Source organism: Chroicocephalus ridibundus, chromosome 3, assembly GCF_963924245.1.
Source record: "Chroicocephalus ridibundus chromosome 3, bChrRid1.1, whole genome shotgun sequence".
In the NCBI taxonomy this organism is placed as follows: Eukaryota; Metazoa; Chordata; class Aves; order Charadriiformes; family Laridae; genus Chroicocephalus; species Chroicocephalus ridibundus.
The window spans coordinates 69774504-69801100 of record NC_086286.1 but is presented as its reverse complement, the minus strand read 5'-3'; the positions used below and the strand labels follow the sequence as shown (position 1 = coordinate 69801100).

General features: G+C 39.6%; 1 protein-coding gene across 11 annotated transcripts in view; it reads right to left on the bottom strand.

The window, feature by feature from the left end:
• The window catches only part of PTPRK (protein tyrosine phosphatase receptor type K), a 425922-nt gene that overhangs the window by 213156 nt on the left and 186169 nt on the right, over positions 1-26597 (bottom strand). For all 11 annotated transcript variants that reach the window (XM_063329637.1, XM_063329639.1, XM_063329640.1 and 8 more), the window contains exons 4-6: positions 19059-19140; positions 17065-17180; positions 1778-1952 (exon numbers count right to left, since the gene is read on the bottom strand). In XM_063329637.1, coding sequence (XP_063185707.1) covers positions 1778-1952; positions 17065-17180; positions 19059-19140 — 373 coding nt within the window. The remainder of the gene's footprint in view (positions 1-1777; positions 1953-17064; positions 17181-19058; positions 19141-26597) is intronic.

Genomic DNA, 26597 nt, shown 5'->3' with positions numbered 1-26597 from the left:
CCTACCATAAAACATGAATCTTTGTTCTCTGCCATGATGTCAAATATATAGAAACGTTTTTGAAGATTAATCTTTTTCTTTTATTTTTCTTTTCTTTTTTTTTTTTTAAACATATATATATATATAAACACCTTAAAATTCTTGGGCTTCTAATGCAAAAAGCATACAAAAAGTAAAATTAACCTTAAAATATGAAACCTCTACAGCTGTTGAATATATAGCTAGATATCAAGCTTATGTTTTGAGCCATAAAGATGGTAATCTCTATCAAATGACCCAAGCTTCTCAGCAGAATGATATGCTGCATTGAAAAAGAGAGTACTATGAAGCTTGATACTGTTATCTCATTTTTGGGAGAAATAGTGGTTTAAACACCATTTTATTGGTCTATTATAATAGAAAAAAAAAGCAACCAGACAACTTCATTTATTGGATAAATATATCCATTTGCCCTGCTTTTCTAACAACAAAACAGAAAGTCTGTTTTTGTGCTGTAACTGGACTAATTTCATTGTATTAGGATGGAGTCCATCTTGCACTTTGCTAGACAAAAAGTACATCTACAGAATAAAAAAAGAGCCGTTAACATATTGTCTAAATCCTCATATGGTCAGCAAAGCCCATTTTTATTGATGTTATATAGAAGGCATAAAACCCAGTTGACCTCAATCAACTGGTCTCCCAGGGAAAAGACCTCTGACAGCAAATGTCAGATACCAAATATCTTAGACCATTTCCTATGCTACTTTTATTTCTACATGCTGTGGACAAACTTCCTTCCCCTGTCCCAGCTCCAGACCCAGTGACTGACTCCCAGATGCCGACTGACCAAAGAGCCAATTGATGGACCGATGAGTCAAGCGAGAGCCCGTCATGTGCCCAACCCCTGCACTAACCTGGCCAAAACAGGCAGCAGCATCACAGGCAGATTTTGTACACCGCTTCTTTCCCCCCTCTTCAAAAACATTAAGCCTCATCACAACTAAGAGCAAAATGGACAATTTTGTACGTGACACAATTAGGCAAGGAGAGAGTCTATAGCTTATCCTAGGCCAAACAGCGAGTGACTTTCGGAAGCGAAAACTGTAACTCCCGTATTCAACCATATCCCTGCCAGTCAGATGACATGCTTCCAGAACACAAAAAGGCATAAATAAATGACATTGTCACAACACAAGCTACGGTTGCACCCCAGCAGGCTTCTGGATTAATTGCAACAAAAAAGTGTTTCAAGTAGAAATAAAAGAAAGTTTTTCATTTTCTTCCTCCTTTTTCAGAGGTTGGAAATCATCATAGAACACCTCCATAAGGCTCTCAGTCCTTGGGTAAGGTGAAAGCTTACAACCATTTTTATATACCTGTCTCCCAGGTAACAGAACAATGTATTATTATTTGCTGTACAACCAGTCTGCTCAAGGCAACAGGTTTTAAAAGGACATGTTAACAAACTACAGTGTCTTCTCTCATACCTGTAAAAATAATTATGAACAGTCAAGCAGTTTTCACCTTAAGTTCAACAAATAGCATCCACAGAAAAGCATACAGACATGTTACACACATTGCAGGAGCAGGGCTTTTCCACAGATGCATTCTATGGAAAGCAATGGTAAGAAGTTTTGCAAACCAGCCTTTCATTTTATGACAGTTTCGGAAGCTTCACAGGGCTATGTTTGTATGATCATTTCAAGGCACCTGCAGGCTAAATAAAAGGTTTAAGTAGAAAGCGCCAGTATTAAGAGCAGTGAAATGGATAAAATGAAAACAATTAACACTTTACCTCGAACAATAAGTTGAGCAAAATTTGACACTCCTGAACCTCTCTCTGACTGAGTTACACAGCGGTATAAATCCTGGTCGGTTTTTGTCACCTCTTGCAACTTAAAGGTAGCAGCAAATCTTCTGTGATTGATATTTTTAGTCTGAGCAACTGGAATATCTTCACCATTTCTTCTCTGAAAATAAGAGAAACCAAGGCAGAGTTATCTCCTAAGAATATGAAGACATTTACCATGATCATCATACAAAGAGTACATAAAAACTAACACATTCACCCTGTGCTGCATTTCCATGGTAGAAGAGCTCGGTGCTGAGGTCCCATCAAGAGAGAAGAGGCACTCAAAAACATTTCAGAATTAAATTTGGGGGTGAAAAGCATCAGGCTTTCGCACTGCCACAAAACATGACCATGACATACCCAACTGCGGTTGCTTCAGAGATGGAAACACAGGAGAGCCCAGCAGTAGCAGCTGTACTCCTAAGAAAATCCATTCAACTTTAAATAAAATTGTAACAGATACACTGGGTGTATTGTAAGAAATATTTAAACAAACCTGGCATTGAGGTGTTTCATAGGTTTCCAACAGCTCTTTTTCAGCAGCCAGCCTATGTTTCCTTTTTAATGCTCCCTTTTATCTGCCCAAATTCAATACCTTCTAAAATTGTACCTTTGTTATACTAAGCACCCCCTACCTACCTAAAGCTAGTTGAAATAAAAAGGGGAGTGAATAAAGCTGCTAAAAGAGGAATGATGTATTTCTCATTTAAAGGAAGGAGTTCAAAGAGTTCTGAAAAAATCGTATCTACCACAAATCACTGAAAAATTTAATCTGTCTGGACCTGCGGGGCAGGGTGGGAGGTCGGTAAGGTAGAAAGAGTTTGAGCTCTTTTGCGACCCTTTTTCCTTATTCCCATTCGTATTAAATGCTCAATTTTGATTTTAATCGAAGAACAGATCCTCCATCAAAAGTTAGCATTAAAAAAAAAAACAACCAGAAATGTGCACCAAGTGAACGAACGATGCCCCTGCTCTCTCCCGTGGATCAACTGCATGTTATTCCCCGACCAGAATACAGTTTCTGAGCATTCAGCTTTGCTCAGTCACGGGTAAGATATTTCCTTGTAACTGCATCGCCTGCTCTGCTCAATACGTAGCAAAACGTGACCTCCACGGACATTTTTAGCTCCAATCAACCCCTGGAATGAGAAACTTCATTGAGGTCTTAAACTCCAAGCTTTCTGTCTAACACAAGAAGCGGCACTACTGAGCCACAAAATTTAATAACCTGAAAGCCTGTGGCAAAAATAGAAAGGGGGAAAAAGGAAATGAGTTAATGCTGCATGTGTTTATTAGCCAGCCTCCTGTCGCAGGCAGAAGTACTTCATAATACTCCAACACTTCATTTTACATCTACCCTTCGCGATCTCAGCACAGGTTAGTCACTCTCCAGTTTTGCGATACACTAGCCAGGGGTTCAGCACTGCTGCAAACTCACTGTAACAAGTGTTAATTTTAACCATTAATATGTTTAAACAGATGAATTTTAGCTTCTGCTGTCTTTATTGCTCCAGTCAAAGCACCCTTCCCATGGGGAAAAACATTCATTTATACCAAACCTAGCAGACATCAAGTTCTTTCAGTCCCTGGTATTCCACTGCACAGACCACACCATCACCTTTATCGATAGGTTTATAGGTGTGACCCTTCCTCATTTCATGAAGAATTTGCCCCATTCCCTCTCCACAGCTACCCTTTGTCTCATGGCACCAGAAGCATCAGGGAGCCGCGAGCCAGGGGCAAGCTCAGCTTGTGGGGCTGGGCCAGAAAGTCCGGTGAGATGCAGAGAGGGAAAATAGATCTCCAAAAGACGATGGCACATGAGATGCTGCCAAAAGACAGTCGCACTGCTTCTCCCTAAATCAGAGTCACAGCCCGTAACCGCCCAAAGCCTGCTTATCACAGGGATGCTGTCTGAAGGATGTTCACAGGGCAAAAGTGGCAGAGGCTGGGAACTTGGAAACCCGGATCCACTGCAGCACAGCTGCCCCGCGGCAGGCACCGGCTCCCTTCTCAGCTCCAAGTATCTGCCTGCTATTAAGAAGAATTAAGGAAGTTTGCTGATGCCTGCAAAGACGCCTACGACAGAAAGGCCTTATTGAACTTCAGGGATCAATGAAATTATTAAATTCCAATATCACTCAAATGAGGGGTGATGTTAAAGGCTTTTTTTCATTTCATAAAAGTATTATTTCAATGCTTCTTAAGCTACAGTAAATTATTTTGTGGGAGGTGCACCACCCCCTCCTTTTAGCTGGCTTCTCCTGATAGCAAAAGCTAAATCCGAATGCAGGATTTTCAAGCTACCCCCCCCACCCCGTTTCAACCAAAGGCTTCAACTCTCTGGAATGATAACTTAATACGAAACTTTGATATGGTGCCTTGAAGTAACCAAATTAAACAAACCTCATGGTACTTTCTTCCTCTGGTGCATGCCCGTGGCCTCCCACAGCCCATACTCTCCTCGCCACACCATGGCCAGCCAGCAAAGGGAAGTCGAGCTCCCCCACCAACACAAACTTGCCACGTAACTGTTAAAATGACCAAGCAGCATATAGCAAACAGAAGGCGCATTGCTACATTTATATGATAGCAGAATTGGCAAGTAACGCACGTAATGCAGGGAAAAATAAATATTAGAGAGTTTTCTAAAATGAAAGACTCCTTTCAATAAGTTCAGCGCTTTAAATTTGAAGGCCAAGCGCTCAGTCTACAGCAGAGAAGCACATGCAAGGTTGCTGTGTAAAATAATTTACCCTCCAAAGCCCAGAACTTGCTTACTTAAGCTCATCTGCAGGCTTTATGGTGAGAAACAAAGTGAATTGGGCTCCTACTTAAAATGAAATACTAATGCACTTTCAGAACAATTAATCAAAATAAAATTTAACAAGCTTTACAGTTCTACTCCAACAACAAAACCTAGGATTTTCTTTTCTATTTACATTAGTGATTTCCTACCGCTTGATCTTACAAGGCTTAGGGTAGTTGCTCAAATTTCTCTGTATTAGGATTTGTTTCTTGGGAATCCAACTGCACAATTACATCTTCAAACTCTATCTTCACATACAGCTTATCCATTAAAATATTTTTCCGTCATTAAAATGATGAGAAGTTTAAACAGAATGGCATTGTCACTTAAAAATGGATGTTAAAAAAAAATACCCTGCATTCATTTCGGTGCATACACCTTACACCGATAAGCCATTAGCCAGCCAGAGTTCAGATGCACTGCCACGATCTCTTAATTAAATTCTTCTTTTTAATGTCAGGGCATTACTACCGATTTTAAAGGAGAGGAAAGAAAGGCAGCAGTGCTCTCTGCATATCAGAGGGTTCCTGGTACATACTGTTTCAATTTATGTCCTGCTCACACTGAACAGAGCTTGAAAATGCTGCTCAATTAGGTTTTAAAAATTCAATTTAAAATTAATGTGGAGTTATACTAATAGATAATGGCTGTACCCTGTGCAATCCTTGGTTCCTCCAGTCCCTTGCTGTCTGATTTGATAACCCTGAATTGCTCATTTAGAAGAGGTCACCACCAGGCAGTTCTTTTGTGAAAATAACTGTGGGCTTCACAAAGAACTGCACTCTATAAACACTTGATTAAAAGAAATGAAAGCATGTGGAAAAAACTCCTTAATTCTGGCATTTCAAGCATTTAAAATATTGACCTTAAATAAGTCTCGATGACTTCAAGGTTATTTTTAATTTGATAGGAACATGATTTTATTAATTTTATTTTTCAGGCAATGAAATGAGATCATCTATATTTCAAACAAAGTCAACAGTAAAGTCTACGCAGCTTAAAAAACAATCATAGGCAAATTAAAAATTAGCCTTAAATTCCTCACAAAAGAAATTAAGCATTTAATAAACACGAAATGAAATTTTAGTGCATCTTCCAGAACCTGAATGTAACCAGAAGCATCTAAGCCTAATCTTATTTAATTGGTAGAATTTAGGTGCATACCCAGTTTTCTAATACAAATTTAAAACTTATCTGCATTTCTTTCTCAACTTTTCAGATGGAAAAGTGGTGGTTTCTGCTTTTTTGGTTTAAACAGTAAGAAGATACCGTAAGTTTTTCTGGTGACGTTCCCTCTAAATTTTCCTGAACTCCTTTTTTTCCTACCACTGATTTTTATCAGCCTGGACAGCTCAACCTTACACATCCCTGACCCTTTCTTAGTGTAAACACCTTAAAATAAGTCCTCTCCGCTGCTAATAATTACAGTCAACTCTGGTTGCCTTCTCAGGCTCTCGGCTGGATGCCGGGATGCCTCCAGAGATCAGAAGATGTCAACACTTCGGCTGCAGTGACACGCGCTCTACTGTGGCAGCAGCGCCCAATTCAGCTGGCCCCTACTCGTGCCCTCCTCGCCTTCACTCCTATGCTCATACAGAAAACTGACCTGGAATAAAAAAAAATAAATAAATAATAATAAAAAAAACCACCCACCTTCCTGGAAAACATATTCCCTCCCCCATATATTATCATCACTAAACGGATTAGCTCATGATTGGATTCACTGCACGGCCGCAGGGAGAGGAGGAGAGGGCAGGATCTGTGCAGGGAGCAGGGCGCAAGCCCAGAGTTTGTCTAAGCAAACTTGGTCCCGATGGTGCAATCAAAACTTCACCGGACAGCAGAAGGGCTGGAAGGATGCTCCCAGCAGCCTGGGGAATTACGTTTCTGCTGCCCCAAGGAAAAGGGAATTTGTAAACAACGTGCTCCAAAATTTTTGGAGAGAAGGGAGAAATGCCGGGTTTTTTTGCGAGAGGGAAAAGGGTTGAATGTGGATAGTCTGAATGCCAGCAATAACATGCTATCTCTGCCAAAAGAAGTTTTTGAAAACTAAAACAACATGAGGGGAATAAACAACGCAAATAACTATACTTTTAAAATTTTATTTACATGTATCTGTCTGGCACTTTTCAGCACACACAGCAATAGGCTTTTACAGCATTTAGGACAAAATTTCCAAATTGAGAAAAATCTTTCTTTAAAAAAAATTTAATTATTATTATTTTTATTTATTCTTTTACACAAATATCTCAGTGTATATTCTTGGGACTTTAAAATTTATTAATCATCTAATAACATAATAAAACATGATATCTATTTATCATATGAAACGGTAAATAGTTTTTTCCCCACATGCAAAAAAGCAAATGACCGAGCAAATGGGATTTTTTTTCAGTCAATTGTATTTACAAATACATGATTTAAGCCTAAGAAATCACTTTTTTCAAGCAGAACAAGAATTCCAACTATAGCTTAAATAATACACCTAAATAGTCCTATCTTATTCTCAGTATACAAGAAGGTGAAGTCGCAATTTCTTTTGTTTGTCCAATTTTTAAGAGAAAGCATAACTTCTTTTTAGTAGGAAATTAATACAACCTGCTTTAACTTCCTGGTCTCCCCATATCCATGGCAAACCAGACTGAGATCCTGCTTTCCAATGAAATTCATTTATTAGCAGGAAAAGCAACACAGCTTTTCCCACGCAAACATATACTGAAGATCTTGAATAAATGTGACAAGCCAAGTTTTATCCTGCATCCTGCACTGCAGTACAGAAAAATCCATGATTACTTTAAATGTCTTGGTTACATGCACTGCTGTTACTCAAACTTGACCGCTTTGAAGTAGCTCAACTTCTCTCACACTGCACTGAACCTCCTATCGAAGAAAGCAAGGTTTCTCATGAAATAATGTAATTGAGAGCCATCTGGCCCTTCAGAGGTGGCAATATCAATTTATTTTATTATAATAAAATCCACTGGAGGCAAAATAGCAAAATTCATATTACAATGTCCCTGGCCATTCCACTACACAAATAAAAACAACATTCGCTTTCTCTGGATATTTTAAAGCCTCTTATTCTGAACCTGATCTAACATATGCCACAAAAATATCTATATTTAAAAAAATTAATAACAAAAGAAGCTTTTCCGAAAGCTATAGTTCCTGAATGCAGTGTCGTTGATTTTCTTTAAAAAAAAAACCCAAAACATAATTCACAGAAATATTAACTCTGGACACAGTGATTAAAGATCTGTATCACCTTGAGCAGTGCATGCTGAACTACGGTATTCATCCTGCGGCTGGAAACAAAAAATCTGATTAGTTAGGAGAAGACAATGAAGGAAAAAATGTTGCAAAAAACCCCACTAATGAAGACCAACACCACACAAAACGGTTCCTCAAACACTTCTCAGCAGACGATTTTACTCTTTTCTAAAAGCAGCCAAGTATATGAGCTGCTCTTATTATTCTGTAATTCATTAAGTCCTGCAGCTACTTGAGGAAACTAGGGCCGGAGGTATTCCACAGCTCATCACATCGCTAAGGAGGAGACAACCTGAATGCAGGCATTAACAGACAAGACTCGCAGGATTCAATACTCAAGGAATTTGTAAGAATATATGTTTTTATAAACATCATCTTAATTTCAGGTGTCTCATTTATATGGGTGTAAGCCACTTGGCTGGCTGAGGAAATACTACCAGGACTACACACAGCGACTTCCATCACAGTTGGTCTAGCTGGACACTACAAACCGGAGGGAGAAGGAGAAGACGGTGAGTGGCGTTAGTGGTGGGCAGTGAGAGCTGCCCCCGGCAGCACCACCGTGGGCATGGGCCCCGGCAGCGGCATAGCCCCCAGCACCTGATGCTCCAGCCACTGCGGGAGCATCAGTATCCCTCGGGAAGACCCACAGGGATGACAACCCCAAAGGCTGCCATGTAAACTAAATGACTGGTAGCTACGCAGGCTGAAGGATTTAGTTAACTGGGGCAGAACTAAATTAAAACCAGGAGGATTACAGTATTTCATGTTGCTGAAACCTAAGATGACCAGGCATCTAGGGAGAACTGCCATATTTATCCAAGAAGCTGATAAATTGAGGAGGGAGAGAGGGAGAATGGTTCATTCACAGTTAAATGACATAGATATCATTAAAGGTGAATACAGAGTGAAAAGAAAGGGCAAAAAAAACCTTTGTGAAGCAAACAAGTTAGAAGAAGAATATCAAATATGAAGTTATGAATACCTTATTATTCATTGTTGAATGTTCTTCATAACCATGTCAGAGTCAGCAGTGTGTGATACAGAGTAAACTAAAAGTCAAGTCATTTACAAGGAGCTTGATATATCACTTCAAGGAACCTTTTCACACACCTTTGAAAAAATGTTAGGAAAACCGGAACGTCTATCACAGAACACAAATACAATGAGGTGAAAATGCGGGTAAAATAGACAAGTCATCGCAAAAGAGAAGCCCTGTCCTCTATGCTTCCCTATTCCGTTGCTCAGTTTCAAAAACGTCTTTGCTATAAGTAAAAGCAACTGACTTATTTCAGTTCAACACCGAAAAGCATCAGACTTGACAGTTGACTAAAACCAAAAAAGGGGACCAAAAATCTCCATCATAGTTCCACAGCTGAAACCTTGCGGATGCTAACAAAGCACCTTCTCTGAACTTCCTCTAGGCCCCACAAAAGAAAAAGCAAAACAACAAAGCTTCTCTAACATTCAGAGCATGCTCAGCTCCCCTTAACTTTCATGGGTCGTAACATTTGTGCAAACCAACAAAAAACATTCTTCAAAGGTAATGAAAAGGGTGAATAGGCAGACGCACTTTAACAGAAAATGTTTTTATCATCAAACTAAAGAAACGGTATCTTAACCAGTTAATTAAGTGTATCAAACTGTTAATCAACAGTATCTCCAAAGTTACATTAGAAAACTATGAAAAATTCAAAGTAGAAAAAACATGCAAACTACGTAAAACAAAGTTAAATGGGACGTGACCATCCTATTATAGATACATTTTTTCAGAGCCCACGAGCGAGCCTCCCAACGCTTCACTGCAGTTAAATGGTTTCCCCCACAGACCCACAGCCCGTACTTCAAACCCCCCTGCTGAATACTGATCCACGCTTTCACCTTCTGGGTACAGTGAGAAGAAAGGAATCGTGTGGCACAACTGAGAGGAAATACTGTCCTTCCAAAAAGCAAAACAAAACAGTTGATGTTGTATCACTCGACCCCCTGCCAGAAGCGCAGGTTTCTCATGTACGCTCTCCAGTCTAAATTCCTGAAATACTATATTGGTCCTGCACAACGATGTGCCCGAATGCATTGTCACAGGACACCATCTGCATGTGCCCAGTCCAAAGCGTTGTTAAAGAGCACGCATACGCAATACCTAGCAAGAAAAACAAACGCTAAATATCAAATCATGTTCGGTGCCAATGGGCACCAAAACCCAAGATGCTGGTGAACAGGGCATTCATTAAGAGTTATGGCAGTTTCCTCAAGAAAGGGAGCGGGATACGGGCAGTTGTTTGGGCCCGAACAGACAACCATGCAGATGCTCGTTCATCCTCCACTAACAGTTGGTACCGCTGGGAGGTCAGCCCGACTCCATTGTTTTTACAGCAATTTGCATTTTATTTTCCATAATGCTTTTTAATTTCACTTTTTCAATTATTACTCTCAGGCAATCGCTTTAATTATCTGTTATCCCACAAGGAACGACATTTTCCTCCGGCGGAGAGAAGGGCTGCATCAGACCGCATTAACGCTGACGAGCCTCTCCACGGGCGAGCGCGGGGCTGCCTTGCCAGCCTTGGCAGCCCAAGTGGAGCGGCCGTTAGCCAGCACCCACAGCTATTGCTGACAGATTGGCCCGCTCGCCACCCCTCCGACGGCAATCTGCGCAGGATTACCAGGCGCGCATTAAACTTTTAAATGCATGCGGTATACCCCCTTTGAATTTCAGATTCGTCAAAGCAAATGGTATCACCGTGGCAAAACACATCCGACTGCAAAGCCAGAACAAGCCGCTTTTCCCTAATCCAATGCTATGTTAATGCAAAGCTCAGCAATGATGGATGGACTCATTACTGCCACAGTTATCGCCATCTGAACCAGGTGCCAAGACATATGGTTCAACAGATGTTCTAGCAAAAAGCTCTATTCCCCGCACTGTGCGAGTGTCCAGTTAAACCGGACATCGATAAGACACTGAAAATCATATTGGGCTTCTGGGAGCCACAATTGTTCCCAGCTCAGGAAGCCGTTAAACACAGCCTAATTATGCAAAAAACCCTATTGCTCTGATATCCCAATTAGATCCACAGAACAAATGCTGGACAATACGTACACTGCTTTCCGGAGTCTTTGTGTACCCAAATGTTATTTATTCTCTTCAGCCAATTCTATTTCTCCACTGTCTTAATAAAGAAATGAACCTTAAAACTTTGGAAGCTTTCTCCACACAGAAATCTCCAAACCCGAAGGGGAAAGGGCCCCCCATCGCACCCCACTCCACCCCTGTATTTTCACATTTAGAATGCTCTGTGTGCGCTGTTCTTTCAAATATTTAATACTTAACACGTATCCAACCCGAGCACAGGCTTAATGGGCAGAACTGACTCTTGTTTGCAAGGTTATTTGTTGACGTAATTCCACTGGAATGCATGGCATTTCATGGGGCTGGGGAGGGGGTGGAGGGGAATAGAATAAAAACGTGGGCCTACTTACACTAGTTCAGCAAATCAATGCAGACAAAGCAGCAAGGTGCATCAAACGTTAATAAATGAGAGAATCCTTATTTTTTGAGTGTCTTCTCACAGAAAGACAATTCATAGGCTTTAGAAAAAAGAAAAGCAGCAGAAGTGGGCAACAACCGAACAGTTATGATGTCTATACATGCTACATTCCATCTTTTAAGACTACACACACACACTTACGTTCATCTCCTACAGGAAAGAATTTTTCAGCAAGGGCTTCTGCTAACTCCTGAAGCTTATAACACAGAGGACACCAAAGTATAACGTGTGGAAATGCTAGGTTACCACCTTGGGTTTGGGGCCTCCTATCCCCCAACCCAACTCCTTCAGCGCGTACAGTGGCACCAAACTACAGCTGTTGGGGTGTGAAAATATTACACTGGAAATTTTAAGAGAAAGGGGAAAATACTGAGAAAAAAAAAAACAAACCACAGCATTATGTTCAGAAGGGAATGTCAGGCAAAAGAGCTAATACGCACCAAGACTGAATGCTCACTTTAAAAGAAAACTAACGACTTTGAAACTCTTTCAGAATTTGCTAATAATTACAGGTCATAAAGAGAATCCTTCAGCTCACAGTAATAGATTCAACAGTAGATTAGGTTGAAAAGGTGAAGAACGAAACAATCTGAGCTGCATTTCTGCCCCGCTCCCACACCTACTATTCACGCTGTCACAGGTGTGCTTCAGATCATCTTATTCAACCAGTTAAATCTCTTTATCTGTGCAAATATTTGTTTCGTATTAATGCAGCTGCAACTTTTAAAGACTTCTGTTATCTTTACTGCTTATCTTTCAATGCCAGAGCTCTGACTGTCCCAGACCTTAGTCCAGTGGGGCCGAAAACGCAGGAATGGGAGGGAAGGGGTATAAAAGGGAACAAGAGACCGGATACAATCTAAAAACAAACAAGAGCAGAATCTGCAGCCATGAAAGTCAGAAGTTCAATTCAATGTTAATTCCTATTTGTCTGAAATGTTTACAGATGTACATTTATAGAAATTGGAGTAGATGAAAAGACTGTCATTACAGCAGTAAACACACAGGAAACAGCGTGTTGAAATGCTGTACCTATTTTTATCCACTTTTATTTTCAGACACACAAAGGTGTGTGCGCTTAATTATATATACAGTGAGAAAAACATAAGCATGGAAACATGCACGCACACAGATGATCAGGAGTTTTTCCCCAATAACTAAAAAAAGATTAAAGTTTACATAGGACACTACAATGAGACACGCTACCGAGATCCATTTTTACTTCAGTTCAAGTTGTGATAATCATAGAATAGAATCACAGAATGGTTCGGGTTGGAGGGACCTTACAGATCATCTAGTTCCAACCCCCCTGCCCTGGGCAGGAATAATGCTTCCCTCTTCCTTGTTTCTAATCAAACATCCCCATCTTTTTCCACCTGCTGGCACTATTTATATAGGTAACTGAGACATGAATGAAGCTAAAAAATAAAATAAAATAAAATAAAATAAAATAAAATAAAATAAAATAAAATAAAATAAAATAAAATAAAATAAAATAAAATAAAATAAAATAAAATAAAATAAAATAAAATAAAATAAAATAAAATAAAATAAAATATTTAAAAAGCAACCAAAACCAAAACAAATGGTCCTCCCCACTCCCAACACCAAAAATCCAATTTGTCTCAAAATCTTTTTCAGCCAGATCACTTTCCCGAGCTGACTCACTGGCAAGCTCCAAAAGCTCCAGCGTCAGTGCACAGGGGGATGAGGAGGGCACAGCGGAGACTGCAGCAGCTCAGACCGAGCCTGGCTGAAGCAGCTGTGGGGCTGCACCCAGGCTCAGCACCACTCCCAACACACAGCAGGGCGGCTGCCTTCCCACCCCCCCACACCGCTGAATTTGCTTCAGCCCCTCTTTGAAACGGAGAGCTGAGAGAGTCAGAAAGCACCGGGAGTCAGTAACAAAATCTGTAGCCTGCACATCTCTATTACTTCAAGGCAAGCAAATGAAATCTTAGATCCTTTTAGACGCAAAAAGCCCTCGTGTCCCAGATTGCACCTCAGATCTTTACGTATCAAAGAATGTGTTTTAATAGGAAATTGCTGCTGTTTCTTTTATTTCTTTCTTTTTTTTTTTTCCCAAGGAAATATCTTTTCTTTTTCAATAAGGACATAACCAAAAGCTATTTTCTTTAACACAGTGTACTTGGAAAGTGTCTTCTCCCCCTCCCCCTCTTTCATTTTTCATTTTTGCACTTTTTTTCTTTTATTTCCAATGGCTTTTCTTGTTATGAGAAAAATACATTCCTGGAATGTTTCAGCTCAGGGCTCTCAAAAACAATTACTTAGGCATTTGATTTGATCTGTTGGTTCTTCCTTTCTGGGTATTTGGGCATTATGAAACTCCAGTTTTGTCAAAGGTTAAAGTGAACGTTTCCCAAGTTACACTCCGGAGCCTCGTGAAGCACATCCATATATACCCTGGGTCTCAAGGAAAAGAAGTCAATTCCCTATTACTTGCAACAGGTAATACTGCTGCAACAGCAGTAACTTGCTGTGTTATCTAAGAAAGGAAATTCAGAGAGGGAAAGCGGCTGATTCATGCTTATGTTGGGAAAGATGGATGGAGGGGTGGAATGATGAGGGTGGAAGAAAAAAAAATGAGTCACCTTTAAATTGGTGGAAATTTGGCACTGTTTAAGGGAAAACAAGAAGGGGAACAGAAGTTCAATTACGTAATTTTAGCAGCAAGATATCTTTAAGAATATCAAAGCACTTCATCAGCACAAGCAAGCAGAGTTATAACCTCAAAGGTACCTTATCTTTTGCACTTTGAGAAATTGCCACATCTGTGATCAGCACACAAAAAAACCCATCCTTGAAGTATACGAAGGTACAAAACATATGTTTTGTGAGTTGTTCTGGCTGCTAACCGGGCTTCTCAGGGGAGTGTAAATTAGCGAGGATAATCTGTCAGATTTATCTGACACCGAGGAGTGAGCGATAGGGAAGATTTCCAGCTAGCTGTCTCCACTGGGCCGTTCTGACCCATGATCTACTGAAGGTGGTGCTTCACGGGTTTGCTGGTATGGTACTATTGTGATAGTCCTGCCTCCGATATAGCAAAACCCAGTCTAATTTCATTGTGTGTGCTTTGTGTCCTCTATTTGGCAAGTCTCTGAAATCCATCTCCTCTTCCTTATTGAATGCATTGTAAGTTTGCTCAATTTAAACAAGTTACTACTCAAAGACATGGAGCACAAATCATTCCTACTACTATGATACCTTTTCACTAAATGCAATGCAGTTACTGATAGATTTGTGGCGGCATATTTGACCAGTAATACATTTTGCATATCGGATTTTTTTTCTAATCTCATTCTATCTATTAAAAAAAAAATCCCTTTAAAATTTTATCGCATGCCTGTATGCGACTGTTACTCAAGGTTTGTCAGCTCCGCTCTCTATTAAAAGAAAAATCAAACAGATTGAAGTAACTAATTATAGTTCAATTCAAAGTATAACACTTGCCAAAAAACCAGATATTTTAAAGTTCTGATTATAGTTCATTTCAAAGTACAATGTTTCCAAAAAAGTATATACTTTACAGTTCTGAAAATGCGTAGAAATACACATTTTAAAAAAAGTTTTAAACCATTCTAAAGGAGTGTTGATGCTTAAGGTTTATGTATACACTAAAGCATACACATAAAGGTACACATACAACTACAGTGATTTTTTAATCCTTAAGTGGCAAAATTTAATTTTTTAAGAAGCAACTGCAAAACTTTGCCATCCTTCTACTGAACCAGTGATCTCAACTGTAAGTAATCCCATCCCCGCTCCACAAACCAAAGCGGTTGTTTTGGGGGGGGGGGGGATGGTGGTGTTGGTTTCTTCTTTTTTCTTGTTTTTTAGTGAGAAGGGTTATTTTCTGGTTTTAATCATCTCTTAGATTCCAAGACACTGCATTGGGTTTGCATGGCAAGGTTTTGGTAGCAGGGAGAGTTACAGGGGTGCCTTCTGTGAGAAGCTGCTGGAAGCTTCCCCCATGTCCGACAGAGCCAATGCCACCCGGCTCCAAGACGGACCCGCTGCTGGCCAAGGCCGAGCCCATCAGTCATGGTGGTAGTGCCTCTGGGATAACATAGTTAAGAAGGGGGAAAAAAACTGCTGCATAACAGCAACTGCAGCAGAGAGAGGAGTGAGAATATGTGAGAGCAACCACTCTGCAGACACTAGGGTCAGTGAAGAAGGAGGGGAAGGAGGTGCTCCAGGCGCTGGAGCAGAGATTCCCCTGCAGCCCCTGGTGAAGACCATGGGTGAGGCAGCCCATGGAGGTCCACAGTGGAGCAGGTATCCACCTGCAGCCTCCATGGAAGGCCCCACACCAGAGCAGGTGGATGCCCAAAGAAGGCTGTGACCCCGTGGGAAGCCTGTGCTGGAGCAGGCTCCTGGCAGGACCTGTGGCCCCATGGAGAGAGGAGTTCACGCTGGAGCAGGTTTGCTGGCGGGACTTGTGACCCCGTGGGGGACCCACGCTGGAGCAGCCTGTTCCTGAAGGGCTGCACCCCGTGGAAGGGACCCACACTGGAGCAGTTCATGAAGAACTGCAGCCTGTGGGAAGGACTCAAGTGAAGAAGTTCATTGAGGACTGTCTCCCATGGGAGGGACGCCACGCTGGAGGAGGGGAAGAGTGTGTGGAGTCCTCCCATAAGGGGGAAGGAGACGCAGAGACAACGTGTGATGAACTGACCCCAATCCCCATACCCGTCCCCCTGCGCTGCTTGGAGGGAGGAGGTAGAGAATTTGGGAGTGAAGTTGAGCCTGGGAAGAGGGGAGAGGTGGGGGCAAGGTGTTTTACGTTTTTGGGTTTATTTCTCATTATCCTACTCTGATTTGATCGGTAATAAATTAAACTGATTTCCCCAAGAAGAGTCTGTTTTGTCCATGATAGTAATTGCTGGGTGGTCTCCCTGTCCTTATAGTGACCCACGAGCCTTTCATTATATTTCCTCTCCCCTGTGCAGCTGAGGAGGGCAGTGACAGAGCGGCTTTGGTGGGCACCTGCCATCCAGCCAGGGTCAAACCACCACACATACATACTTCTCACAATTACACACAGATAAAAGTTGAAATTCCTGCTATTATGGAGACAGAGAAAAAGGATGTGAAATCGTCCTTTTATGTCGTCCCATTAAATATACTGCTGAGTAAAATTGAGACGCATATAGAAGTACAGCCACATCCCTCCAGCCACCTGCTTGGACAAAGAATTAGTTGTAATTTATATGATAAAATAATCCTCAAAATTTATGACAGCTGTGTTACATCTGTGTTTTACTAGATCCCAAATGCCAATTATCTGCATTTAATAATACATTTTGATACAGAGGAGCTGATTTACAAGGAGAGAAGGCCCACAGTGCCTTAAAGACCAACCCTCCTCCACTGTCCCCACCAGTTGTTCTAATTTTTAATCCCAGCTTTTTAACATTACAAAATTAATTACAAGTTTCTCCATTTAACAGAGATAAAATTGTATTTACATTAAATATTTTACATGCAGAAGAAAAAAAGGCGTAGGAATTTAAATATTTCACTTCCGGGAAGCAGCTTGTCCTCTAGCCAAATAGACTTGCATGACTTGGCCTTACCTGGAGCCATAACTTGTTATTCACTGCATCTCTCCCCGTAGCAATGCATTGAAATGTAGCATTCTGCCCTGCATTGACCTCTACATCGCCCAGCCTCAAGAAATGTGGAGATTTATCTGCAGAGGGGGAAAACAAAAATTACAAATAACGCTTACTGCTAAAAAAGGTGCCAGCAACATTATTATCTCCCTGAAGATGCACATACTGTAACAACCTTTGGCTAAAAACAGAAACAGAAGAGAGAAAATCATTTGTTTCATCTCTGATCGAGAAGAAAGAGTGCTTTCAGTCCTTTCCCTTCTCCCTTGGTGATTCTACTAACTTTATGTTTTACATGAATTATAATAACGTATTTTAAAAATCAAAGCCAAGAGAAGGAGATCAAATGCCAAAATGTCAGCAGCACTTTACAAAATTATCCCAAATACTTTTGATTGTATGAAACTTATCATACTGAGAAAAACCCAATTAGCAGGACACTGCTCAGGCAAATAGAGAGTTACTATTCAGATTATTTGCAATGTAACACAGAGCTCTGTTGTTTTACTAAATGAAATCATTTGTGCCACTGAATACAGTATTTCAGGAGCTGACAAATCTATTTCCCACACTGACAAAGCCCCTAGGAAAGCTCAGTGGCACAACCACCCGAAGGATTTATTGGATGTAAGAAAGCTGACAGACACATTTGAGGAATGGGTACAGCACACAGCTCTCACCCATCCCTGTCTCAAGAACTACTGACGACAACAGTAGCTGAACTGTTGAGTTGGTTTTTTTTTTTTTTAGTAAACATGAAGAAATAACACAGAGGAAAAAACAGCAAATTGGAACAAACAGGGTTTAAACACCAATAACAAAAAAGAGCTTATCTGAATAATGTATCATGCTCATATTCTGCCGTCATGGCTGTACCCAGGTGCCTTTTGTTTTGGCACTTAAAAAAAACATAAAGGAAGAAAAAGAGAAATTAAAAAAAAAAAAAAAAAAGGAAGAAAAAATAAATGAAAGCCAGATACTGAATCCAAGCAGAGCTTTGCTGAGCACAGACATCATTGGCTGAAATATAAAGAGGTAACTCACACTCCAATACCATGAAAGCTTGGTAGCCCCTGAGAGCTATGGTCTTAACAGGACTGGGGTAGAAGAAAACAAAATGTGAGGTTGCCATTGCAACTTCATTATTTGGCATTGTTTTGCAAATCTGGGGGAGGGGGTTGTTACATCTTGATCATTTCAGAAAGCAATTAAATTATCAGCCATGAGGTACATTATAATGAAATTGCATTCTAGAGAGGGGATGACTAGGGGAAGATCAGAAGAGTTGAGGAGAACCAAATTAACAAAAAAATGTGATGACAAATGACAAAAATGCACTCTAATAATTTTCATTTATAGGATATTCAAATTAGTATTTGTATGCAAACTTGTGTTCACATGTGTGTAATTCTTCCCCAGGATTAAGCAGGAAAAGGCAAACATACATGCCCGAAGTCTGTCCACAAAATCAAAACAACAAAACCCAATCCTTCAGTAGTTCAAGAGCCAAAAGCCTTTTCTTTTTTTAAAAAAAAACAAACAAAACAAAACACTGCTGTGTCTGTTGTTTTTTTTTTTTTTTAAATAAAAATAAAAAGGGCGTGAAATCTGATAAACCTCCTACATGCATCTGTCCACTCAGTTTTCTTTAATCAGTGAGTATACACATTAACATTGAAACCCATTTTGATTCTGCACACCAACTATGGTATCACTAAAAGACACTGAAGAATTTCTGCTTTTATATTCCTGTATACTTTACTTCGGGCAGACAAAGATTTTACCCAGGTAAATCACTACTGCAACACTACATTTTCCCCTGGAAGCTGCAACAAAAATACTATTGAAAGAACAAAGAACATCAGTGATCTAGTGATGAAAACTCAGCAGACTACAGCAATATCAAATATGTCCTGAAAAGACAGAGAAAAATGCAGCTCTTAATCATTACTTACCACAAGGGTAACTCAGAACCTGGATGTCATCAATGGCAATGTAGCCATTTCTCCCATCTGAGACTTCAGCTTCAAATATTACCTGTCAAAATGAAAGAAAAAATGTTTACAACGTTCATTTCTATAGAATTCCCACAGTGGCAAGCGTGTAGATGTAAGACACATTGCCTTTTTCATTTAGTTGAAGTTCCTACAAGGTTTGACGACTGAATGGAATATTTATTACTCAATGTATTGCAGTTCCATACCATTCATATACATGACTTGCTTTGGATTTGATGCTTATGGCACACCAGAAAAGCATGTTTATTACCTCAATTAACAGCATACTGCTTTCGCTCCGCTAAACGTGGAAACAGGATTCCATTCTGAATAAATGCCATTACTTTCAGGCAGGTTCAACATCACAGCACACAACTGATCAACCCATTTCAACAAAATTTATATTCTTGTCAGGGGTCACAGTACAGTCCACAGCCTCCTGTAACCTTATGCAGCGTAATTGCACAGGAAAACACACAGCAGGAGAGAAATAGTGCAGCACTCCCCAGTGGCAATGAAAAGAACAGCTGTAGCGTGAGATTTATGTAGCAGTCGTTAACTCCATTCTTCATTCTTGCAAGGCAATGGGGAAATTGCTGTGAGTGGAGGAAAAGAAGAGATTGTCTTCACATCCAACTTCTTGTCCCACCCCAAACAGGCAGTAACAACGAAGAATTGCTCTTGGACCGCTCCAGAGCACAGAGCTGTCTTTCGCTACAGATGTAGCAAAACAACGCCAACTGACCAGAACAAATTTATTGTCAAGATTCATGCTTCCTTGTATGGATAAAAAAAAAAAAAAAAAAAAGGAAAGAAAAAAAAAAAGAAGTAGAATATGGTGAAAGTAAAAGGAAAATAATTAGAACGAAAAAAAATAAAGGATGAAGCATGAATGCCTAAGCTAAAAGGAAGATCTGAAAGAGGAAAGCACACCAGTAGAGAGAGACTGAGTCAAGTGAAGGTTGGCCTCGTGTATACGTGTCCTTCCCCGGTATGTTGATACCTTCCTACGCTGGAGGCAGAGGGGAGAAAGTTACCTTTCCTAAGAGAGAGCTAGAAAAAAAACAAGTGAATTCATTTCTAACTCTTACATATTAATTTAATTAATTCCCACCCTTCAAGAGTAGGAAGTTATCAAAAAAAGAGAAGTTCACAGGAAATAGTAGGATTAAGACATGGAGATCCATGAGAAGAAAAAAAGAAAAACCACACAATGTAACAAAACAAAAAACATGAATAAATACAGAAATGCAAGAAGCCTACAAAAAGTTCTAGGGAGTAATGTTTATGAGGTAAGTAAAGGAAAAATAAAATTATTGAAAAGACAGATATTAAAGAGCTGATATTTCATAGATACAGTGCTAAATTATATTTTATTTACATTCCTAATTGGTATAAATTCAGCTATGAAACATTCCTAACTATAGACACTGCTTAGCAAAAGGCGCAGCTCAGGTAAAAAATTCTTATCAGGCTTTAATTTGATAATATCTGTTCCCATTTAAACTGGGAAATGGAAAAAGGGAATTGCATGTATAGGTGAAAACAGCAACTTAAAATGCTGACAAGTCAGACCAAAACCTGAGGTAGTTCTTTTCCTCACATACACACACACTACTCAAGAAAAAACAGACTGTTGAGCTATTCTTTTCACCAGATAAGTTTTATCCTAATAAGACACCAGCGCTTTGGTAGTGAATCGTGTTCAGTTTACAGTCCTAGAAAGAATGGCTTAAACACTTTCATTGTAGCTGAAAAATAATTCAGATTATCACTCTAGCCAGAAAACATTTGCTGCCTGTGCAACTATAAATGTCCTTCCACTTATTACAATTTAATTGCATGCTCATCTAGTGAACTTCAGAAAGATGCTCGCTTCCTTTCATGGCGAGGAGAGAAGGAGAGACCGTGTTCGAGGGATGAATCACGCTGGCAGAGAGCAGGGCTGTGGGGACAGCTACCCTGGCTCATCGGTACCAGCGTCACCGCAATGAATGAGAATGGGAAACGCTGAACAGCTCAGGTAATTCAAATGCTACTCAAGGGAATTAGATTTCATCCGTGAATTTTCTACACGGTTCCAAGGTGAGACTCAAATAGTTACTTACTTCTCCAAGTAAAATGGCATGTCCTTGTTTATGAAGTGCCTGCATTCAGATGCAAACAAAGATACAGTGTCAGAACTCCCTGAACTGGACACGTCTCTACATATTTAGCCATCCCTAATGCATCTCTTGTCCATATATTGGTCCATTTTCCCCCTAAAACCGTGCAAGCTTTTAGTGAACACAGTATCATTCGGGGAAATACATGGGTTTACTACCAACAGCATTAAGAGCCATTTCCATTTGTCTGGTTTGTACCTGGCTTCCTTCAATGACCCAAATCAGTAACAAATTGATCCCAATCATCCTGCTATATTATTCACAACTTCATAGACCTCTATTACATGTCCCCAAGTAATTTTGTCTCAAATTTGAAGAGTCCTAGATTATTCAGTCAATCTCGTTTAGAAACCATTCCCTTTTCTTTGATTATCCTTCTCATCTTTCTCTAAAGATCTTTCTAACTGCACTGTATTCTTTGAAGATAACGAGAGCAGAGCTGGCACACAGTAATCAAGATGTGGGTGAGTCATAATTTATACAAAAGCATAATACCGTTATCTAATTTATACTGAACTTCCTTAACCATTTTTAGCACTTCATTTTCTTTTTTTGACCATCAGTGGGCTCTAAGCTGATATTTTCATGAAGCCCACGATGACGCTGAAGAGTGCCAATGGCAAGCTCCAAGTCTGTCTTTCTGTGTGTGAAATTCGGATTTTATGCAGTGTGCATGATTTTATAGCTCTCTACACTAAAATGGGCCTGCCATTTCATTGCCCGATCACTCACAGTTGGTGATATTGTGATGGTCCCTCTACAGGTCCTCACGATCACATATTGTCCTTGCTATACTGAAGTAGCTTTCACCTACAGACTTTTGCCTTCTGTTCTCTGGCCCCCACTCTCATCCCTTATCAACATGTTAAACGGCACAAACCCCTATAGGATGCCCTGATGACTACTTCTGGCTGTACTGACAATTTATTCCTACCTTCTCTTTTTCCTTTTAAACAATTACGTATCTATGGAAGTATCTTTCTTCTCATGGAATGGCAGCTTAGCATCACTACAGGCTTTTATAGAGGGACATGGTCAAAAGCCTTTTGGAAACCTAACTAGCCTGTATCAATCAGATCACCCTTATCTATATGCTTGCTGAGCCCTCTAAAGGGCTCCAAGGTTTAAAATTAAGCATATGACATGTAACATACAGCAAAAAAGAGGAAAAAAAAAAATCTAGTTGTTTTATGTCAGGCACTGCAAAATAGCACATACTTTGTTTTCACATCCCAGCTCTAAAATGCAAATGATGACAATCACTTTTCACCTAAGATTATTCCAGAAATAAATGTTCGTCAAGAGTTTAAACACCCAATGTTATTTGAGTGCAATGGTAAAAGTAGTAATTATTTCAGCAGGGGCTCCCTAAAGGGACTTAGTTGCTGAAGTTTAATCCTTAAGGAATACTCAAACCTTCACATTCCTACACAGCCCTATCCTTGCATTCTGTAATCACCATGAAGACTAAGCCTACACTTGCAGTAATGTAGAAAACATACATGTTAAGAACTGGCCTCGCTGAATTTTTAGGATCCTCTTATTAGGATCCAAAAATTTAGGTATTCTCATTATTAGCTCATTTAAGGCACTGATCAAAATAAGTATACCCAAAGGCTACCTAGTCAATTAAGTACAAAATGCAGTCAGGAAACAGGGAGAACAACTCCATAGCCCAAAGCTTACCCTTAGAACATAATTATCCCTAAGTTTTGTATGATTTCTTGTAAATCATACACCACCGTCACCAAGCAGGATATTAGTGTCTTCACTCCACTTGACTAGTTCTGACTACTCGAGGTACTGAAGAAGGTGAGAATCTCCCACAGTTTTGGCAGCAGTCCTGTCAGACCATCAAATATATGAAGTAAACATCCATACATCAATTAGATAAAAGCGAGTATTAGAAGACTTAGTTACAACAGAAATGTAGTGTTACATTGACTATTTTTTCCTGCAAGGCTCAAATACACATCATTAGAGAGAGACAAAAAGGAATTTGAAATGGAAATTTAAAAAAAAAAAAAAAAAAGGAAAGGGAAAGGGAAAAGGAAAAGAAATAGTTAGATCTTTTAATTTCTGCAGAGCGTTCAACTTGCAACACATTTTTGTTAGCTATAGGAGCGCTTCTACTAGCTTAATCATCTGAAATTAAGCTTGTAAATAGATCAATTCCAATGCTTGGTGGAAAGATGTATTTGAGAGCTGTAAGCAAACAGAAGGTATCATGTCTGTGATAAATCACAGTATAAAGAAAAAAACAAAACAAAAACCAAACCAAATGGAAAAAAAAACCGAAACCCCAAAACTTCAACTAGAGTCCAGAATTACTGGAAACTTTATGCTCTTTCCTCACTGTTCCAGCATGCATAATCCTGATGGTATGCATTTTGAGACATTTTTTGTCACCTCCCACATCATTTCTATTCAACTTGTGAATAAAGAAAAAATGAAGAATAAATTACTTAGAACCAAAAGAAGCAGTGGAGTTATATTAATTAACCTCACCAGATAGAAAGCCTTTCATAAGAATATTAAAACAAAACACTGTGAATGATTTATTTTTTCTGCTGCATACACATCTCCTTCATTGATTCATTTTAATTTTTTTAAAAGCACAGTAGAACAACTCCAGTTATACTTTAACCTAGTACTTAGACTGGAATTGGTTAAGATTAATGATCACATAGGAGCAAGTTTGTTTTGTAGGAAAATAACTTTCTGCAGATGAAAAGCCGTGCGCAGCAAGATCGGTTAGACATACGATAAAACACTAATGAATCCTACTCACTGACAAGCTTCTAGTTCTATCTAATGTTTTCAGTGTTAAAGGCATTTTAAAATACTAAAGAAAAGTTTTTAATTACCAAGAAAGTAAAAATTAATATACACATGAAAAAAGTATCATGTTACAAAAGAAATACCTAATGGAAGCTAGCCAAAAGAAAGGGACAGCTAAACAAATTTTTACCTAACATGTAAAAATTTTGTTGACATAATAAAAAGCATTTCCCATGTGAAAGTTATAGATAATTTTGCTGAACTAATTTAGAAATCATGAAAACATAATTACTTCCATTTGAATGCTTAAGTAATGCTGTGAGGCAGCCTTTGCTGCTGACAGGGCTCAGGAGAATTTCCAGCACAGCAAATCAAACACTTGGGATCTCAATTCTGCGAAGTCAGCTAGCACCCTATTACTTCTTTTTTCCTCAATAACAGGCCTGCAGAGATTGAAAACCGAAGGAGTTAAGGCTAAGTTCTCACTAGTACTCTTGCCAGCAGAGCTGGACAGGTCACAGATTCTTCAACTGTCTCAGAGTCACCCACGGGGAAGGAACCTTGACGTACACACCTCTTCTCAGCCCCAAATTTGTATCTAAGGTCCACTCAACATGAGGAAGTCTATACTCCCAAGATTCATCGCAGTTCACACTCTCTGGTGAGGAACCACCCAGAAAACATGCCTACCAAGGGTCCAAAAGGGTAATCAATCCTTCAGAGAATTTATTAGTTGTAAATAAGCTAGCTCTATTACTCAATCCCAGAAAAAAAGAAAAAGAAGGGGAAAAAAAGAAAAAATAAGAGGAAAAAAACCACTCCAACCCTTAAATTATCTCTTTACACGTGATCAAGAACTGTAGGTGAGCTTTAGGTGAGCTACACAATTTAAACATGAAGAGAGTTAGTAACAATATCTCACCTCCACAGACAATACACATGCTGCAGGAAAGCACATAATTAAGATGAAGTACAATAAACCTTTGAAAGGGCCTATACAACACAGTTATCTGATGCAGGGGAAGTTAAAGACTAGTGATCCTGGAGATCCCTATGTTAGCTAGGAACAGCAGAAAAAAAAATCACATCCTTCCACTTATCTGTGCTTACTTGTCTTAAGTTGCTTATGCCAAATGTTCCTAGGCATACGCCTAGAAAACGTCTGGATGAAGCACCACACACAGAAGAGTTACAGCTGCTCTGGCTTTAGAGCAGTAGTAGTTTATCATCTGGGACTATTTACAGTCTAAAAAAAAAACCCATCCTGCTCTTGACTGACTGAAGAAGTTGAAGAAAAAACATCCTCACATAGTCTATGAGCACAAGGTCTTCAATAAACCAGAACATTTCTTTAAGGGTGAAAATTCTTAAATGACTGAGATTTAAAAATAATAATAACAGTGAATGCAAAGACATGACTTTTAACCATGGGAAACAAAAACCTTGATAGTATTGCAAATCATGACGTTTAAAGGCTAAAACTGGGACAGCAGCAGTAAAAGACAAGCTAAGAATCAATATGAAATACTTAATACTTTGCTTATATTTGGAACAACCCAAAACTTTAAGAAAACACTTTCCAATAGGACAGAAGCACTCCTTCTGAACATGGGTAGCTACTAGAAAATGCAGCAGTACAAGTCTGGCATAACGCCACTGTACTTTTCTAAACCTAAAGCAGAGGTCAGTCCTTTCTGACCTTCAGTGACCTTTGGGAATTCCCTAACAAAAGGGGAATTTTTTTATTTTTTTTTTAAAATATGCTCTGTCTCAAACCACATGTATTCCCAGCCAAATTACTGATACATTTGAACACATTCAGTAATCATAACCATTACCCCTTGAAGTAATATCAAGACTCGGTCATCATGGGTTTATAAAAGGCAAGTCCTGCATGACTAACTCCTTCTGTGACAAAGTGACTTGCGTAGTGGATGAGGGAAAGGCTGTGGATGTTGTCTACCTGGACCTTAGTAAAGCCTTTGACACCATTTCCCCCAGCATTCTTCTGGAGAAACTGGCTGCTCATGGCTTGGGTGGGCGTACTCTTTGCTGGGTAAAAAACTGGCTGGATGGCTGGGCCCGAAGAGTTGTGGTGAATGGAGTTAAATCCAGTTGTCAGCCAGTCACAATTGTCATTCTGCAGGGCTCAGTATTGGGGCCAGTTCTGATCAGTATCTTTATCAATGATCTGGAGGAGGGGATCCAGTCCACCCTCAGTAAGTTTGCAGATGACACCATGTTGGGCAGCAATGTTGATCTGCTTGAGGGTAGGAAGGTAGGAACCTTTTCAAAAAAGTGTTAACAACGGGTATGTTTTTATTTTCACTGAGATTTTCTATGAAAAAATAATTTGACCAACTCTCCACTTACTTAAAAAACAATGGAAAGATCAGTGTTCTGTTTCCTTCTAGATCTCTGTATATTAATACATTCAGTCCAAAATTCCATTGGCTGAGAAAAGTGACAAGAAGTAGGTGAGTGACAGTACTGAAGTAATGGAAATAGATATTTCATCTGAAGTAAAATTTAAACATTGTATGGAATTGTT